This window comes from Acomys russatus, chromosome 1 (assembly GCF_903995435.1).
Source record: "Acomys russatus chromosome 1, mAcoRus1.1, whole genome shotgun sequence".
In the NCBI taxonomy this organism is placed as follows: domain Eukaryota; kingdom Metazoa; phylum Chordata; class Mammalia; order Rodentia; family Muridae; genus Acomys; species Acomys russatus.
In genome coordinates, this window is record NC_067137.1 from 88,390,724 (window position 1) to 88,412,234 (window position 21,511).

A 21,511-nucleotide genomic window follows, 5' to 3' on the forward strand; every position below is an offset into this window, starting at 1 on the left:
TGTTCATTTTGGTTTTGTTATTTACTTTATTGACATCAAAACAGAATTTTGACATTTAAAAGATTTTCTCTTATTTTCTTTCTAACAAATTAGACAATATACAACTAGCAGAATTAGGCATATTTTGATAAGTCAGTTGACAATGTAGTAACAAATAAATTTATGTGTATTGTTTATGTTATTTTAGTTCTTCTAAGAAATTTATCTGTTTTACAGAATTTTGATAATTTGCTTCATTCATTTCAATGTAACCTATGCTTTATATGTGATGATAATTAAATGAAGTGCCCTCTCTAATGGTTGATAGTGATTGCCAGCTAGCTGGACAGCGCCCTATAATTCCTTATAATCATCTAATGTTCATTGAACTGCTTTTATCACTAAACCTATGTAGCAGTTAAACGATGTATTAGTCCAAGCTCAGCTGTCAGGAGTAATTTGTTTAAATGTTTTGAATTTTGTTTTTGACAAGATCTTGCCAGGCATCCCTTGTTGGCCGTGAGACTGAGGTCCTCCTTCCTCATTGCCCAGGATACTTTAATTCTATGGTGTATACTTCCACATCTGACTTTTACTGCTTTTTTTTTTTTTTTTTTTTTCTGGTTTTTGTTTTTCCCACTGTGACCAAATGACTGACAGTCCCCTAGAATCTCTGGAGACATGGGACCTTCACTGAATTAAGCTTCCTATTTCCTGCTTTGCTTAGTGACCTCTAGTGGCCTCTTTGTAGGGATTCCAACTGTGCTACACATTGCCAGCTGTTGTCAGCCTGTTTTGGGGATGTTGAAACAGCATTCTGGAACATCATAGCCATTAAACATTCTTCTTCTCTTCAAAACCAATACTGTATCTACAATGCCAAGCTCTGCTGAGAACATGACAGGTGACAGAGAGCAGCTTCAAAGCATTTAAAAAGTTGAACCTGAGAAAACATTTTCCATATGATCCCACTTAATCACAATACTCTTCCCAAGGACTGTCCTGAAATGAGCTTTTAAAGGAGTTGAAATGTTTATACCCTGGAGCTTTTAATGGGTTGGGTTTTAGAGGCAGGGTACCTTTCCTGTTTTTACAGCACCATATTAAATGGTTTCTAGAAAAAAAAATCCCATACAATCCTTGTTTGTTTCTTGACACTCCATGATCCTAGTTTTCGCTGGCCATATTTCTGTTGGCAATCTGGTCTCCGTTACTGCTCCCAAATGGCCCAGTGAATTTTACGTAGATCATTCCAGAGCCCTCTGGCTGAGCTCCAACCATTTTCTTGCTACTTCCTACAAAAGTTCCAAAGTTACATGAAAGATGTAGCCAAGTTTATCATCGGAGTGACTTCCCAGGCTCAGTACCGAATACCTGACAGAAGCCATTTAAATGACAGAGACTTATTCTGACTCATAGTGTAAGGGGATACATTCCATCATGATGCAGTAGGCGTGGTGGCTCTGAAAACAAAGAACATGAGCCCAAAACTTGAGCTATGGTTCTCAATGACTGACCTTCACTTCTCCATAGTGACTTACTTACCACCCTGAGATAGAACGTTTCGAATCACATTTGATACCTATAAGATATATTAAATAAATAAGTAAATAAACAAATAATAAAAAATAAATGCCATTGGGTATGAAATTTGACAGTTGTATAGTTAGACAAACTGTAAATGTTATTGTCTTTTTTTTACTTTAAAGAAGTATGTAAGGCAGTTATGATGACCCACATCTAAAATCATAATATTTGAGAGATAAACACATGAGTCCTGAGTTTGACACCAACCTGAACTATATAGTGAATTCCAGGACAGCAACTTAGTTTCTGGACTATGTGGTAAGACTGTCTCTATAAACAAACAAGCAAATAACAAAATAGCAATATGCACATTCACTTTAGAAAATATATGACATTCTTAGAAAAATAATTCTTATAAAATGTTATTTATAAGATAAAGACTCTTGATTAAAGTGCCTTTGATCCCAGAATTCATAGGCAGAGGTAGGTGGATCTTATAAGTAGGCATTGTGGCACAGGAATATTGTCAGAAAATTCAGTGTTAGAATAGCCTATGCACTGCCTACACTATTGGAATAAGTCTTTATTGTTTACCTATCTGGAAGAGGTATCCAGCACATGAAAATAGGCAAGATGTGTCTATCAGCCAATAAATGTATACTAAAAATATGACACTTTTACTGTATGGAATATTATTCAGTTTTTAATCTAAACACAAGTATAAATATATCCATATAGCCGCAAAAAAAAAAATAGCCTGCAGAACTAATGTCACAACTTAATATGAATCAATTTCCATTGTTGATTTTAATGTAGTATATCTCAATGAAACCATTCTTATAACTTCTTATTATAATATGATAGATATCCTAAAACTAGATATTTTCCGGGCTAAATTTCAGAATTATCAACTATTCCTTCTATTTTAATTGAAGAGAAAACACGGATTAATTCAGAAATTCACTTAGTGAAAATTTTAGTGTACATCATATATCAAACATCACATTATAAACTGGAGATTTAGTGATAATACAGCTCATTTGAACAGGAAACTTTTACAACAAATCTGTTTAATAGTTTGTTAGAGCCCTTCTAGACATGCAGTAAAAATAAGGTGTTTGAAAATTAAGAAGCTTTTCAAAAAACAAATTCATTTGGTAAAACAGACAAACAAAAGCGTACCCTCACTAGAAATCTTGTAAAACCTTGAAAACCACATAAATATTGCCACCAGATTCATTACTGTTTGAAATTCTTGTTGCCAGTGTGCTGCAGTGGCAGTACCATGAGAATATGAAATGTGTCTATATAGTGGGCACAGAAAGAGTCAGTGATGAGGAAAAGAGAGAGCCCAAAATGCTTGTTTTAACCAATCATCTCGTTTCTAGAAATTTACAAAAGAAATTAAAAAAGGGGCAGATTGAATATCTATTACCCAAAACCAGAAATTAAAATACTAAAAAAATGAATATTTTATATGACTGAGATTTCATAAGTTTCATATCTCAGACTATAATTTATTTATTTAAAATAGAGATATTTAGCAAATAGTCTATGCAGGTGTTCAATAATATAAAAAATCTACAAACTTTTAAGTACTTCTGTTCCCAAGCATTTTAGATAGTGTTTAGTAAACCTCTGTAAACATGGGGCAGTTTAATGTCTCCAGGAGAATGAGCTTCATAGAGAGGTAGAATGAGCGTAGATAATAAGGCAAGACTCTTAGCGTTATAATGAAAAGTAAGGTAACTCCTGATGCTGCTCTGCTGTGATTTCCCTTTCTCATTAAAAGATAAATATTTCAACTGCTATAAGTTTCTTTCACACTTGTCTGTTATAATTGACAATTAAAATTTGGCTAGAATAAATTAGAACATTGAGTTTTAAATATATTGACTTCATGCTGAAGAAACAGGTCACTTGTGGAAAGCATTTGTCTTACAGGAATGAGCATCTGAGTTTGAGACCCAGAACACAAATTTTAAAAAAGAGGAAAAAGCCAAGGGTGTGTTGTGTACATGTGAAGTCACATTGCTATAGTAGTGACAGTATGTAGATCCCTTAGGCTTGCTGGGCAGCCAGACTACTCGACTTGGTGATTTCCAGGGCAGTGCAAGACTGTCTCAAAACAAAAATTGATGGCACCTGAAGAACAGCACTGTGGATTTCCTACAGCCTTTGCATACACCCATGGACACAGAGCATGGATAAACACACAGCCTAGCAATTTTATTTTTCCACTTTGTTCTGAAATTTTTTTATCATAAGATCTAATCTATTTTTGAGTCACAAAACAATTAATATGAAACTTAGTTTGTAACCACTTACATCTTTGAGAACAGTGTTGATTCTTTGAAGGTTTTTTTCCTAGTAACTTAAAAGACTGTGACCATAAAATTAATATCAAACATATTTTCGTTTTCAAAATCTCCATTATTAATGAGAAAAAGAGGCCATGAATTTGAAGCAGAACAAGGAAGGAGATATATAGATATAGAGATAGATAGATAGGTAGATAGATACGGACGGACGGACGGACAGACAGACAGACATGGATTTGGAGGGAGAAAAGGGAACAAGGAATTATGTAATTATATTATATTCTCAAAAATAAAGTAAAAATACATATATAAACAAAAAGTCTACAAATCATCTCTGTAATTTATCTAAATTTCCCTATCCAAATACTAACCAGGTCCAACCTTGCTTAGCATCCAATATCAGATAACACTGGGCGTGTAGAATGTTAAGTTTCTTTACTTACGCTTGAATTTGTAATGGAACCAATTTAGAAAATATTTCTTTGATTTGTAGATTCATTAGAAGGTAAAATTTGTTTCATAATGCCAGGTATCATGTCACATAACTATACTCCTAGCATTTAGGAGGTTGAGGCAGGAGGACTTGTAAATTGAAAAGCAGACCGGGCTACACAGAAAGTTTCCATCCTTACTGGGCTACACAGCAAGATCTAAAATAAATAATCATATCATAAATGGAAAAATGTATAGACATATACATTTATATGTCCATAGCCCTCCTTTTATAAGCACCTTTTTCCAGCCCTGTATATGCCCAGGCCTGTTAAAGGACTGTAACTTTAAAGTATCAGCAGCAATCAAGAGCTACTGTAGCTTTGAAGAGGATGCCTCATGCTGCCAACTTAATGTATTTTTAAGCTTTAGAGGAAAAGGACAATGCAGAAAATTGTAATCACTTGTGCTTCTAAATGTTTTTAGAAACAATATGAGTCGTTATGGTCTACATTTTTACAGGAAACTACCAAGAGTATCTTTATAATCCAGGTTCTGTAAGTCTCCACTTAGGGCAGAAAATAGCCTTTGCAGTAAGCTGTTCTTTGAGATAAAAGCATGTAAAGATAAAAACTCTCCATTTGGGGTTCTTCTCAATTATTTCTAAACTTTGCAATTCTGTTTCACTAATAAAAGTGAGAATTGACTACTAATCTTTTAGCCAAAACAGCTGAGGCTGAATTTGTTTTTAAAAATGAAAAAAACTTCATTTCAAATGCTGGTATAATTCTTGTGTATAAAGCTACTTGTGGTTGGTTGGGGGCGGGTTATGGGGTTTGCTTGGTTGTTTTTGTTTTTTCAAAATAAGAATTTCGTTTCCTCAATATCCCCCAATAACTTACATATGCTATTATGAGACACCATAACAATAATCTTATCTTTACATCCAGAGAATATTATTTTCCTAACGACTTTAACATCTGGGTTTGCCATCATACAGACAGTTGTGCTATCTGCCAACATAAGGACGAGCCTCACAGTTAACTTGTCCCATGGTGATGAAAATTCCTCCAAGTGAAGTACAGGACTGAGTGTAAACCATTTGGTCTGAATCTTCCCTATAAAATATTTTACTTACCAAGATTTTGTGTCTTGAGTTCTGTGTACTTTCTTAAAACTCATAGTAGTGTGTGTGATCCAAGAATTTAAATAGCAAGTGAGTGAGTGTGTCTGAGAGGGTGTTTGGCGGGAGTGCACTGTGCATGCACACTCAAACCTGAATAAGCACATTATACCTGTGTAACTAAGTGTGGCCTTGAATTTGAGATTATCCTGCTTACCCAACCTCCTTGGAACTAGGATTGTAAGTGCACACCACCACACCAGACTCTACTTACCCTGTTTCATCTGAGGGAAAAATTCAGATGAAATAAGAAAGTGCTCTGAAGGAGTAAACATATCTAACACTGGTCTGGCATTAAAATTTTCTGGTTGGCAGCATGATTGTTTAATTGGGAATCATAATGACAGCTGAACAGCCTCTATGCTTGGGTTGGCAAGCAGAGGCGCCTCACTGTCACCAGTAAGCATGATGCTTGTTGGGACTGACCTTTTCATTTGAAGAACACTCATGTTTCTTGTCATACCATTGATGTTTTCTGATATTACAATAGAATAGACATTTAAACACTGAAAGAGAGAACGTGCATAGGTATATTTGTAATTCTTTGTTTTTTGTAAGCTAAATGCAAATGTAACACTACTCCAGATACTGCTTCATCAGAAGTCCCCAAGATAACCAAAAGTAAGTGCCGATTTCCTCCTCTCAGGAATAGTGACGTGCCAGAACTGAATTCTAGCAATCTATTTGCAGAGCATGTCGTATAGCATCGGGTTAGTTAACGCCTTGGTCTTAGAAGAGGAGCCTAAGTCAATCGATGTATTGCATGTACTGCTTACTAATGTGTAGAAAAAAATTTAAGTTCACTTTTTCTTTATTCTGTCTTTTTTACCCATCTTCCCTCATTGTAGCAAATTAGACGGCCGGATGAAAGCAAAGGAGTTGCTAGTAGAGTTGGATCCCTCAAAGTAAATATGTTTCTAACATTTTTTGGCAAGATTTTGTCTATAGCCTACACTTCTTCCTTTTTGGAGGGTGGAGGGAGGAAGGGGGCTTTTTCCATTTTTCACCATCCCATTTTTTTATGTTAATATTTTTATTGGCTGTTGGGTCATATTATTTTTTGTTTTGTTTTCAGCTACACATAGAGCAACCAGCTGAAGGCAAGCTGCCAAATAACTAGCTTTGAAAGGCACCACAAACAAGAAAGGGCACTTGCCTCGTTACATGTGCCTGCAATTTGGGGCTCTAGAGTAAACCGTTCCTCTGACTGATGTCATTGATTACATGTTAAAATTCCTCTTAAACAGAGAACTAATGTATTTTTAGAACATCACTTCCCCTCTTAACCTATTTTATTAAAAATATTGAATTTTATTTTAGTGTCATTATCAGCTTAATTCATTCCAGAATAAAAATTAGTGTTAGTTAATAACATATATTGAATACATATATATATGTATCATATTAAGAACTGGAAAGAACCAGTCGTGGTGGCACACACCTTTAAACCCATCACTGGGGTGGCAGAGGCAGGTGGATCTCTGAGTTTGAAGCCAGCCTGGTCTACAAAGTGAGTTCCAGGACAGCCAGGGCTACACAGAGAAACCCTGTACCAGGAAAACAAAAACAAAAACAGAACTAGAAAGAAGTGCTTTATGATGTCAGTATAATGGTCCCAAATACAGCTTTTAGTACTAAAGCATTCTTAGTAACTTTGCTTTCTTTTTTAACCTTTAAAAGTTGATGTAACATTAGGAAAACATATATATGTAATTATTTGACCACTTTGAACATAATCTACTAATACACAGTTAAGGTATCTGATTTGATGATCCTATTTGTTATGGCTAAATCCCAGTTGGTCAATATATATGGGTACTTGGTACTCTTATCATTTATTTAATCACAATAAAAACGTATAAAAATTTACCCATACATTATAACTGACTACTTTTAATGATGCCACCATAAGAACAATTTAGAAAATTGTTAATTGTAAAAATAGGTTAAAATTAAAGTTAACCATTGTTTTTATATCTCAATCCCAAATATCCTCACAGTAGTAGCAACTATTAAAAATTAATCAAAATGCCACATAATTCCGTACACTGGGATGTCATAAAATTCATTAACTACATTAAAGCCTGATTAACTCAGTCATTTCAAATTTGTCTATAGCTCTAATTTATTTCCATTTAAGAGTTTATAAAAGACACATTTCTGTACTCTTTCCTCCCCTTTAAGTCTTCTGCCTTCTTAGTTTTGTTGTTGTCGTTGTTTGTGAGTATGTGCAAACATGAATGCACATTGATGAACTTGTGTTTGTGTGTCTGTGTTCTTTAAGAAAAGCCATCCTCTCTGCTCATTAACATTGACTAATAGTAGCTAGCTCTTATATTTAAAGTGACCTCTGTAAAGGATTGGCGTGGAGATTGTGTGCCTATTTCAAAACTTAGCATACTTATTATTATTCACTCCAGAAAATATAGTGATATACCAGTAGCATTCCTCACTGCGTCATATTTTACCTTTGTCTTAAAGTGACAATAAGTTTATTATTGTTCACACCGTTGATTAGGACAGATTCAGCTAAGAAGGTACAATACAATATAAAGTTCTAAAATTAACTGATAGTGAATTAAAATTTAAAATGGCATCCATTGCCACAGTACTTGATATAAATTAATTTGCATGTATGTGTGAATGTGTGTGTCACTAAGGTTCAGTTTTGAGATATATAGAACTTAAAGTTATATTGTATGTATGCTTATAACTTTCAATACATGCTTAAGACTAAAACACTCCTGTTATAGTTCAGTCAGTTTGTTTCAATATGGATGCATCCTTGGATTGAACACTGCTTCGGGGGAAAAGGCACATTTTATCTAGCCTTTAAATAAATTTACACTATGTACCTATCAAGTAGAAAATCTTAGAATGAATCTCCAGGGGATTATAAGAACTGTTGTAATATTTACTTAACTATTTTTGGTGGGAAAAGATCATGTTTGAAGAAAGTAAAATGTTGGCTTCCTAGTTACAAGTTTGTTGAAAATGTTCTAGTCTTATGGTATAGAAAAATATGTTGTATTTTGAAATGTTTGCCAAAGGCAGTGAGAAATGTGTAATGCAGTGTCTTATTTTTAAAAGGAAAAACTGAAAAGAAAGCAACTTGCCTTCCAATTTATGTTCTGACTTTTATATCTCGCTCCACTAAAACCAGGAGGAGCTCAGAAATCGCCTGTATTTGATACCCCCTCAGGGTAAAATGTATGATTTCACTTCTTGGTGTTTCCCCTCAAACTTTCTGCTAACAGGTATTTCAAATCTGACTGGTTTGACTTCTCATCTCCAACTTTCCTGCTTCCTGTCTCTTACACATTTCTTCCTCTTTTAGCTGTAGCTTCATGCTCAGGTTTATAAAACACAGATTAAATTTGAAGTATAACAGACCCTCAAGCAGTACAACTACCATTACAGTTGATTTGATAACATTTTGTTCCCTATATAAAATACGAACTCTTCAAAACCTGTACCTGTATTATGATGTAATTTTCAAAAGACTTCTTCATGTGACATCCGTTTAGAACGTATCCACTTGACTATGTATTTTGCCTTTACTGACAGTGTCTGCAAAATTATAAATTACTTACTGAACCTAAGAAGTAAAGACAAGGTGATTCAATTTTAGTTTTCAAGGGAAATTATAGATGTTAGACTGTCATAGATAATCTGCTCAGTATATACACATGATCAGAGCTAATAGACTTCTCAAAACTCAGATACCTATGGAATAATTATGTCATATTTTGATTAGGAAGAAATTTAGCAGGAAGCAGCTTTTCCAAGAATGCTTTTATGTAACATTGTATAAATGCTTGGACAAAGGCCCATATATATGACACATCGTTTGAAAGATAACACCATCTAAGAGCCACTCACTATCATACATGCATCACATAGCCAGTCACTAGCAACATTTTTGTAACAGATAGTTCAAATTGTATAAATAGTTAGCCTTCCCTCTAAGTGCATACTTTCAAAACATAATCATTTCCAAAACAAATATATAAACATGACAATAAAATTAAATTATACTGAATAATTTATATTTAATCCTGACCTCCCGTTCTCAGGCTTTTAAAAAATTTTCTAGAAATACAGCTCCTGGCTTTATTTCTCCTGAGATTTCTGCTTTCCATTCAATTTATTCTAAGAGTAATTTTGTCATGAAAATAGAGTAAAAGTTAATTATCTTCTATCTCAACACATTTTAATAGTATTCTGCATGATTTATGTATGCATATTATATTTTTGATGATTATTAAAGTAAAAATATTTTACTCATATCAGTTATGAACTTTTGAAGGCTAAACAGAAAGATATTATGACATTTTCTTATTGTTGTACTTTTTTTTTTTTTTGAGCCAGGCCTTCTTTTCTGTGTGTATTATTACAGACTTCAAAGACTCTTTACACGCAACTGGAGTCCATCATACTGTCATTACTATAAAATGTCAGTATGAATTTTATGACTAAACCAATTTGAACATCACTGAATACTATTGTAAAAAAAGAAATATATTCATTATTAATGAATTAAAATGAATATACATTAATAAGTAAGGTATATTTGCTGCCATATTCTTTCCACATTAATCATGAGTGATAATTTTCTTTCAACAAAACTAACAATAATTGCTAAGGAAGATATAAGGACTCATTATAAGAATAAGATTAAATTAAAAGTTTGGTATTTTCCAAATTGTTTTATCTTATGTCACTTGTGATTTTATATTTTTCAATTACTACATTCCTACATGATGACCAATCTCACTATCTTCATTTTTTGTTTCATTTCATTTACAAACATATTACTTAAATATGGGCTATATTATTTGAAAAAAATCTTATAAGCTACGTTAAGTGTCTAAATCAATAAGTCATTAGCTTCCTAAAAAAACTTGATAGGGAATTTAGTGGATAAAACATGCAGATAAAATATTTAGACAAATGCTCTCTTTAATTGCCATTGTCTGTGTCAATCATAAAATATGGTGTGCATATAAGAAGTAGTTGCTTAAACAAAACAAGTTATCAGCCTTAGACAAAGTTAAACAGATTCTGTGAATGAAACTAAATTTTATTTATTTCTTAGGTGAATGTCTAGTCTTTATCCTGCATTTAATTGACTGCTCCTTACACAGTTAGTCGACAGTAGTGTCACTATATTAAACAAAGCAGGAACATTATGAACCCTAAAATGAACTTTTAACAAATGTAATAGTACAACTATTATAAATAATAGTAATCAATTCATTGCTAAATATGCTACACGCCCTTAGGTTTATAATGTATTGATAATAATGACCAAATAGTAAAACCACATGAGGAAAAATGAATTTTCTGTTGATCAAATTGTGAACCTAGAAGAGACAGTATTAAAAGTTATGTCCAACACTAGCCCAAGGGGCATGTTCCAAGAAAGGCTTCACTTACCAGGAAAGTGGGACAGAGGGGAGGACATCCTATTGGGGCTCTAGGTGAGAGAAGCATGGGAGAATGGGGAAATAGAAGGATCCAGAAGGTCCTAGAAACCTACAAGAAGAACATTATGATGGGTGGACCTAGGCCCAGGGGTCCTGCTCAAACTATGGCACCAGCCAAGGACAATACAAACAGTAAACTTCGAACCCCTACTCAGATCTAGCCAATGGACAGGACATTCTCCACAGTTGAATGGAGAGTGAAGTCTGACTTTCACACGAACTTGGTGCCTCATATTTGACCACATTCTCTGGATGGGTAGGCCCGGTGGCACTCAGAGGAAGGATAGCAGGTTACCAAGAAGAGACTTAATACCCTATGAGCATATACAGGGGGAGGAGGTCCCCCTCAGTCACAGTCTTAGGGGAGGGGAGTAAGGGGAAAATGGGAGGGAGGGAGGAATGGGAGGATACAAGGGATGGGATAACAATTGAGATGTAATATGAGTAAATTAATAAAATATATTTTTTAAAGTTATGTCCAAGACTGAAGGCTAGTAGTTTTACAAATAGAAAAACATAATAAAATAATCAAAATCTATGCTTTGTGTACATAATATAAATCAAGCTAAATTTACAATGAACTTACTTCATTGAGGAAAAATCTGAATAAGAGAATTTAAATATTAAATTCAGAAAGAATAAATGATGGTTATGAAATACAAATATGAAAAACAAGGAAAGGAATACAAATATTCATCCACGATTGTGCTTTCACTTATCATATACTCTATATAGGAGCATGGTAATGCTCAAATACAAAACTAGATTTGTTTCCAAAACTATTTTTAAAAGTTTTGGAAAATAGTAACAGAGAATATGACTCATAAAGGAAGATTATTGGAATATAAACTAAACTAAGATAAAGAAGATAAAAGAAATGGAAATAATAATTAGAAGTAGTTGGTTGGCATGCTAATGTAAGTGAAGAAATTATATTTAAAATTAAAAAGAAAAAAAGAATCAGTCAAGGTACAAGGATGTCACCAAAATTAAACACTTTTAAATAGTGATGTTTGAAGGTTTAAGAATTTAATTTCTTGTATTCTAAAATAGAATTGGTATTAAATAAGCCAATATGAGTAATGAATTAGATTACTGAATTTCTTTACATATTAAATTTAGATAATATTTCCTGTGAAAATTACATGAGTATTATGTTCTAAAATAATTATTTATTGAAATGGTTGTTCATTTGAGCATTATCTTCAATTGTTTTGAGCTATAACAGCTTTAAATGGTTGAAGAATAGATCATATGGTTCAAAGAACTAAATGTTTTCTCTCAGACATTTCACAGCCAAAATTTGCTGAGTCCTCCTCTTTCTGGCTAGTGTTATAGCCACGATTGTGTAGATATAGATTGTCTATAATATAATACTTCCGCTTCAGAGTTGAGAAGAAGAGAGCTGCTTAGTTTTCAGAGTGCTTGCCGGTCATTGTGCATGGAAACATTTTGAAAGATTTATAGCCAAACAAAAATTTTAAACTAAACCAAAAAAAATAATGAAAGAGGCGGCTCTGGAGATGACTCAAGTTAAATGTACTGAGAACCCACGTTCAGTCCTCAGCACCCACATTGGGTTTCTCGAAATTAACTTAACTCCATTTCCTTGGAATCAGGTGCTTGTGGCCTCCATGGATACCGATATTCATGTGCACATACACATGAGCCCATACATATATGCAATTAAAATAATAAAAATAAAATATTTTAAGAAAAGAATATAACCTAGTATGATATATCATTATTTTTATTTAATTTTACATTATTTAATTTTTCTCTCCACATATATCTAACACACACGTACACACATAAGCCATGGAGTTACTGCTAGGTCTTCAGCTATGGGTACTGGCATACAGAGTGTTGAATTATAAATTTTTCCTTGAGGTACACCTCGTAAGGATGTAGAATGTGACACTAAAGTCCATTCTTCTCCTAAACTTTTAAAAACTATTTTAGAGTGTTTCGTTGCATACTGTATTTTTATGTTTATTGCCTCATTACATCTTAGTGAAAATAACATAAAATAACTTAAAATAACCTTTTAAATTCTATTAAATTGACTATCTGTATTCACCTAAAATCTCATGTATCATATTTTAATATGTAGCTCTTAGTAATATAAAAAATGCCTGCATTGGATCAGTTAACTGCTACTGACCAAGGGCACATTGCTGGGTCATTACTCCTTAGGTGAGTAAAGAATCAGTAGACCTTACTAATTATGTAAAATTTCTTTCCTCAGGCAAATATCATTGTCAGTCCTCATATATAAAACACTGTTTGCGCCTCCCATCTCTCTTATTTCATAAACTGACATTTACATTAGTTTGCATTTGTTGGCCACTTGTTTATAGTAATTATGTAAAATCCTGACTCCTGTGGTGGAAAATCTGCTGTAAGTATAGTCAGTTTTAATAATGAGAACAGTAACTCAGTCTTAGGAATACTATTTCAAAATGGGCTAACTTTCACATTATAAGAAACTTCTTGATGTGAAAAACCTGATCCTGAGATTTTATTTGTACTGAAAATAACAAAGCTCTAATTTATCCTATCCTTCAAATCAAAAGATAAAAATAGCAAATAATATGTCTAAAATATTTAAAATAAAGGTGTCATATCTGTATGGTGTTAAAAACTCAACATTTGAGAGGATTGCTCCTCTCCAAACTGACTTTAATACAAATGGTCTGCTTGACCAGTAAGTGTTCCTTGTACTAGCAAGTAGGAACTGTGTAAAAAGGAGACAAGTCACTCAAACTGTTTTAAATAGGACAAGTATGCAAAGCAAGATTTTCTTAGAACTGTCATTTTGCTAAGGAAATTTAATGCACAAAGTTGAAAAGATGTTTCATTTCTTAATATACAAAGCTAACCATATTTTAGAAACTACCTCAAAGCATAAGTTGAAGTGATAATTATATCACAAAACTATAAAACAATAAACTTAAAAGGCTCAGGAAATCACTTTAGGTTTTAATGAAAGGTAGAAAAGAGTTCATTTTTTCATTAACTCAATAAATACTTAATGAGCACCTACTCTGTTCTGCTGTCATAGGTGCTAAAGATATGTTACATAGCCAGTCTGATAAGGTTGCTTCTGATTTGTCCACTTTGTCATCCTTTTCAATCCTCTGCTCTTAATTGTGTATTCTGAAACTTCACACAGAACTTGTGACTAGAAAATGCATTGGTAGCTGTTTCAGCTTACATGCCATAATGAAAATTAGTGTAGGAATAGGCAACAAAATTTAACGTGTTGGCATCACAACCAAGAAATTAGGAACAAGCCAGAGCATCACCAATTCAAAGTCATAAAGGTCAGCCTGGTGCTGTAGTGCTAGCCACTCAGGATCCTGAAACAGGAGAATCACTTGAGCTCCTTGACACCCATGGACAAGTTTGACCGGGGAAATCATGAAGGTTAAACATGGCTTTACATACAAAACAGCTATTTTAAGAAACAGTAATAAATTATGTGGTATACACACCTGGAATCTGCATGGCCGAAGCTAAGGACTGCGTGTAGAGGAGAACATGGACTGCATAGTTCTAGCCCAGCCTGAACCAGCTAGCCAGACTCCCAGCTCAAGATACAAAGGATGGAGGAAGCAAGAGAATACACACACACTTCTACACACACTCACACACACACACACACACACTCACACACTCGTACATGCACAAAAAGAAAAGGAGAGGAATCAATGAGTAAAAATAATGATTAAAAGTAATTGTGGAGAAAAGCAATGCTTATTTTATATTTTTATGGTGTGGCTGTTAACATATGTATTAAGAGAGAAAGGGAGTGTTGATAATTACTGAAAATGAATTAGAAGAAATATATTATATATATATACACACATACACACACACACATATATACATGCATATGTGCACACACACACAAGCCAATGAAGATCAGTGTGGCACTGGAGGAAAATTTATTTGGTATTTTGCTTTATCCCTTAAATAAGCATCTCTCAGCATGTAGGGTATCATCTGTATATATTTTTCATTTTTCGCTAGCAAATTAGGGAGTTGAATTTTGAGGTTTCTTTGGTTTTTTTTAATTATGAGATTCTCCTTCAAATAACGTGAGTCTGGAGATGTGTTCCCTTGTCAGGCTGTTTTATTATTCCTATGGCAAATTTGTTGGTGATGAAGCCATGTAAACCTTCTGCGACCCTTACTATTCTATCATTTCCTCTTTAACAGTGTTTTCTTTTCTCCACTGCAAAACCAGGCTCGGCTTCCGTCGTGCTCATCTACCTATAGTGTATCTGAGGTATATTTTGCACGTGTCTTTTTACATGGTCAATAACATGCTCGCACACTCACCTTTTTTTTTTTTTTTTTTTTTTTTTTTTTTTTTTTTGCCATAATTTATTTTGCCTTGCACTTTGCCCTTGGCTGAAAATGATGAGGGTGTCAGAGGCGGAAAATCATCAGGTTTAGGGGAAATTTTCTGTGCTACACTATGTCAGGAAAACTTGGCTTTCAGTAGTCGTTGTATCACACTGAAATGACTAAAACCCAAATAGCTAACTTGATTGTTACTATTACCTTAGGACTCAGTAATTTCTCTTAACCACATAATTTACTTTTAAGCTTATGTTGTCTAAAGAAAAAGATCCTTCTTTGAACATATGTGTCTTTTGCTAATATTGAAGATTTGAATTAAGTTAGTGAGGATCCCTTATTATCCAAAAACATGAGAAAGCATCAGGAATTGATTACTAAAGAGGAAAAATTGATAAAAAGAAAAATATTTCATTTATGTATATGTAAAATAAAAAAAAATTGTTCCCTCTTGAAAATTTGGGCTACTTAGCCAGTGGCTCAGCACTCAGGAGGCAGAAGCAGGTGGATCTCTAAGTTCAAGGTCACCTTGGTCTACAGGGAGTTATAGGGCACTCAGGGTTACCTATAGAAACCTTAGGGGCATGAGGGAGTTCGAATAACTTTGTTTCCTTGTATTTTCTTAAGATTCTTATCACACAGAAGATTATATTAATTACAGGAATCATGTTCTTTAATAGCATATGTATTATAACATTTAGACCTATGTTCTTGTCTTCTTAAAGTTTGATTTCCCTTTCCTTATGTGTTAAACGGCAGCATACTAGATTTTCTCATTTTTATAAAGTACATATCCAAAATGTTACTGACATGCTTTGATTATATAATGGGCTATCTGGTTTCCAAAGCAGGAGCAGGGTTGAGTAAGTGTAAAGAAAAGTACATATAACTCTATAAAGAAAAGGACATTAATTACATATGAATTTTAACATTCTGGGGCTTTTTTTACAGCATAACATATTTCTAAACTATTTGCAGATGAGTATTATCAGTATAATTCTGGTCAAAAAAATCTTACACAATGCCATGCTTTTTAAAAAGCAGTTTGTGAGGAAGAACAAGCAAATTAGCATCTTTATTTAAATTTTAGAAAGTTTTAAGTGATACAATGTAATTAAATCCATACTCAAGCAATGTTAAATTTATTTCATCAGTAAAGTACAGCCCTCCTGTTTAATTTTTATTTTCTAAGTTATAAATGTCAATGACATTTTTCTTTTATAACTGACTTTGTAGAGAGATAATTTTTGTCAGGCAAGAAAGCATTTCTTCTATTATTAGCAAACCTCTTTATATTAAATATATATTGGACTACAACAAAGAGAATATAAAGAACTCAGGAAAAGTGCAACAAAAATAATACAAAACTTTCAAACTCCCAATAGGAAAGATGTACAAGTCTGTACAACAGACTCTACAGAGCCTTCTATATTCTTTCTTTTGACTTTTTCTTTGTTGTTGTGTTGTTTTAATGACAAGTAATGCTTGAAACATAACAGTGACAGCTTTAGTATAAATATATTTTAGCCATGTGTATTGTACCACTATCACCATCATAAGTGAGGAGGTTTTAATGAAAATCCTCAAGCTGTATAAGATACTTCTCATAAGTAAACATTCGTGTCTATATATATGGAAGATTTAGGCCTACAGCATTATCTTAGGAATGATGTCCTTATGAAAAAAATTACTTTCTCCTTGAAAAATCATTATCGAAAATTAATTAATAAAAGACAAATTAACTTTATGATATCAACAAGGACTCTTTGCAAACATGGGTGTATATCATCCCATCATTAGAATTCCTATAGTCTATTTCCCTAATACCACAGGAATGTGATTCGTAGTGTAACAAATATATAATACATTTCTTTCTGCCACTTCATCTAGGCAATTCGCCATTTCTTATGACAGTGTATAAAAACACTAACAGTGGCATCATCTCCAATCGCAGCCTACAGCATCCATCAGGGTATAACTTTCTCTGTGATAGCCTGTGTGCAGGAGGCCTCTCTGGTTAGAACTTGGGTATACACTGGCATTTGCTCCAAGCCACTCAGCTCTTACAGAAACTTGAGCTCCATGTAGGTCTGTGTTTCTTTCATTGTGACATATGAGCTCTCCTTAATTGTCATAAAGTGTTTCTCACTTGTCATTTGTTACAGGGTTTCTCTAGTTTTCTCTGCCATACTACTGTTGTCTCTGTAGGTGTAATGTTCATATTCAATCCAATAAAATTATGAACAAATAGGGATGTAATATTCATAATAATCTGCACAGAAAATATCACATATAATTCTTTTTTAACATAAAACTGGAAGCCCTTTCATAGACATTTAATGAATACTCTCATACATCAATTTTTAAGTGGAAGACTCTTTTAGGACTAATGTAAACGTAATGTTTATTTTATACCAGAACTACATAAGTAAACAGACCCTCCATCACTCAATATAATCTTTCCCCTACAATGAGATCATATTTACTTTAACCCTATTTCTGAAGAAATAGTTTCTCACTCCTAATATGGCACATTGACTTTACCAGTTGTATATCACTACTTGTATGCTATTGATAAATTTAAAATAGTAAGTGTTGCTCAAATGAGCCTATTCCTCAGTTCTTTGAAAACAAGATAATGCATAAGCTCATGTTGCTGAAGCCATTCTACAAATATGACACCATGGCCCTTCTGTTTAAATTAAATAAATAAAATATACTGCAAAAAATGGAAGACCTCACTTCCAAATTTCTAACACTCAATTTTTTAAGCATTGTTTTTTGTTTGTTGGTTTGTTTGTTGGTTTGAAGATTAATTCAGACCTGGAGAGATGGCTCAACAGGTAAGAGCACTTGCTGCTCTTTCAGAGGACCCAACTTTGATTCTAAGCATCCGTATAAGACTATTTAGACTGCCTGTACCTCAAGATCCAGGGACTTTGACACCCTCTTCCAACACACACCTTCACACACACACAAACACAAACACACATTTTTAAAATTATTGCTTCATGATTTCCTTGCTTAAAACAAAAGCCCAATAAGCACTGGCCCCTGGTAGAAATGGTGTTCATTCTGGTCTATTTCAGACACACTAATATACTGTGTGTTATGGATCACACCTTCAATACCAGCATTTAGGAGGCAGGTGCAGGTGGATCTTGGTGAATTCAAGGCCACCCTATTCTATACAAGTTCTCATGCAGCCCTAGATACATAGCAAGACTGTCTTTAAAAAATAGTAAAATATAATAGAAGTAAATATAGTATGATTGTATCATAATAACACTATATCTCAAAAATAAACATTCAACTTATTTTGCTTTTTTAGTCCAAATTGAACTCTTTAAAGCGATCTTTAATGTGCCAGATTTGTCCATACTAGGGTTGATTGCAATTTTGGAAAATTCGAAACTCAGTTTTTTCTTTCTCATTGAGTGGACAAAGACTGAAATTTAATAATATGTCTATTTAATGCTAAGAACTTTCAGCTTGACTGAACAACATTTGGGAACTTTTTCAAGCAAGTTTCAGTTAAATTTCATACAAATAGTAAATTGTTGGTAGAAAAAGACAGTTCTACTTAAAATACAATAGCATTTCCTGTGGGAATTTTTTAAAGAACTGTTTTCTAAATACCACAGAAACCCTGTGTACTGCAAAGTGAGAGCCTCAGATGTTTCTACTCCATAAGAATCTCACATAGAAAATCTACTTAAGTGGGTCTGGTGAGATGGCTCAGTATGTGAAAATACTTGCAGTACAAGCCTTCTGACCTGAATTTGATCTGAAAAACCCAAAGAGTTGGAGCTGTGGAGAACTAAAAGTCATCCTTTTACTGCCAAGTGTGCACCCTCATGTACATGGGCATCAACACACACACACACACACACACACACACACACACACACACACACACTCACATAATTATAATATATTTTAGAAGAAAACTCTTATAATTGATTTTTATTTACCCATGCATTTTAGTAAAATTGTGGTATTCTGTTGTATCCTATGTGTATTGTTTTTATGCCATTTTTATCTAGTAGTAATGAAAATGGAGATACTGTGAAGATGCTGTGAAGGAATCTGTTTAATAGTATCTTTTGAAAATGTTTCACGTGTGCTATAAAAGTTTCTTCTATCTTGCCTCACTTTTAACTTTTTCCATCCTTTTAATTAATGTATATACATAATGTAAGCAAGTTCTTTGGCTGTAACATTCATATTGTTTATCAAACTGAAAGGAAGAAATCTGTAATCTTTCAATAACTTTAAAATGACTAAAAGAATTAACAATGAGCTGGCTAAATCATTGTGTTCTTTTTTGTTTGTTTGTTTGTTTCTTATTTTGAACATAAATGGTGAAAGAGATCTTATCTCTTTTCTGAATTTTTAGAAGCAAAATAACATTTGTGAATTGTTTTCATTAAAATAAGAAAAGTATGTACTGAAAATAACCAATATGCATAAAAAGTCTAATTAAAGCATTCTTAAACATTTTAAAGATATGTTTGATAGGTGTTGAAACAAGATGATATGTACTTGGTACTATATTTTTAAATTCTATAATAAGAATTTTTAATACAACTAGTTAAGACTTCTGAATGTTTGCTTATGTACTCCCTCATGTACCGTGATCATTGAAAATACAAGAGATGATCAGTAAATATGGTCATAAGAAATCTAAAATGAAAGAAAGAAAATATGAATGCATAAATACCTAGAAAGTTTTATACCTGGTGTCTTAAAACTCATAGATGAGCTGTTTGTGTATGGTGGGGAGGAGAAAAGAAAGAAATGTATCCTCTCTCTCGTAGATAGGAATGAAGAGAGTCCATAAAGAAATGTGTCCTCTCTCTCGTAGATAGGAATGAAGAGAGTCCATAAAGCACTTAAGAGTATATCCAACTTAGCAGAAATCCAAATTTAATGATGTTCAAGTTTCAAATTTCAAAGCCTTAGAGAATTTTAAAACACAGTATTAAATTAGTAATAAGGCTAGTTATAGCTTAAAGACATTATCATGCATTATAATATGCAACACAATGTTGCATGGTTGCATTTCCAGCTGCTATTTAAATATACTTTTATGATGTTAAAAACGATATGTCAAACTCTTCTTTCTAAAGCACTTTTTTCTATCAGAGGTCATGTTCTTAATATTCTCAGACAACAAAATCTTCCAGGTATCTTATATTCTTCCTTATTTTTCACCTTTGATATCTATTTAATGTAAACAGTAATTTCTAGCTACATTTAATTTCAATTTATGACACTGGTGAGATAAGTAATATACTCAATGTGTTACTAAAGAACATTAGAGAAATAAAGATGTGCATCAACAACTATGTCAACTTTTCTGACATTATGAAGATTTTTCACCTGTATTTCAGGGAGAATTTTAATTCATGTAACATCTACTATAGTCGCTCAGACATATTAAATATTAAGTAAACAGTTTCTTTTTCTACTCTAAAGTAGATGCCTAAGCCCAAAGGAGGTTGGGTTATCAGAGAAAATGATAAATTTCCCTTGGCATGTCCCCTTTTTCTCACTCCAGCTAATCTTGTAGAGCATTTCTTCAGTTACCCTCAGTTCATTGATCAAAAAGCTACAAAGCATACCTCTTACCTTCCAGATAATTCTGTAGAATAATTCTCCCTCTTATGGGCAGGACCTTCAGGGCCTATAATTTAGTTAGGTAATATAAATCGGTATTAGATGAAAAGGGAGATGTAATTTACAGGTGTGGGTTGCTAGGTATAGTTGGAGTGACCTTTGCCTATGAGAGAGAGTGACACTATCAGATAAATGTCTATGAGGGAGAGTGACACTATCAGATAAATGTTTCGCTCTTCTTTTCAATCCCATGCTTCACATAATTTATTTTTCTAATATTTTTTAGTACCAGCTCTTCTCCACTTGAATAAGATATTAGACTATCTGAGTTTTTCTTTTTTAAATTTTTAATTTATTATAAATTATTCAGATTACATCCCAATTTTTATCCCCTCCCTAGTGTCTACCTGTTCCCACCTTCCTTCCCTCTTCCACACTATTCTCCTCCCCTAGACCTCTTATAGAAGGGAACTCCTCCCCCACCATATGAGCACAGCCTATGAGGTCTCATCTGGATAGCTGGCTTCCTCTTCCTCCAGGTGCCCACCTGGCCTCTCTACCAAGAGGAAGGGATCAAATTGGGAACACCA

The 21,511-nt window shown here is 33.4% G+C and overlaps 1 protein-coding gene across 23 annotated transcripts in view; it reads left to right on the top strand.

Annotated features, from left to right (window-relative positions):
• Positions 1-21,511, top strand: part of Gphn (gephyrin) — a 433,952-nt gene that overhangs the window by 227,613 nt on the left and 184,828 nt on the right. For 9 of the 23 annotated variants that reach the window (XM_051148057.1, XM_051147978.1, XM_051148006.1 and 6 more), the window contains 2 exons: positions 6,291-6,347; positions 15,184-15,225. The exons of 4 other annotated variants lie outside the window; for them this stretch is intronic. In XM_051148057.1, the coding sequence (XP_051004014.1) occupies positions 6,291-6,347; positions 15,184-15,225 (99 nt within the window). The remainder of the gene's footprint in view (positions 1-6,290; positions 6,348-15,183; positions 15,226-21,511) is intronic. 10 more of the 23 variants (XM_051148023.1, XM_051148083.1, XM_051148134.1 and 7 more) reach the window with 2 other exon arrangements.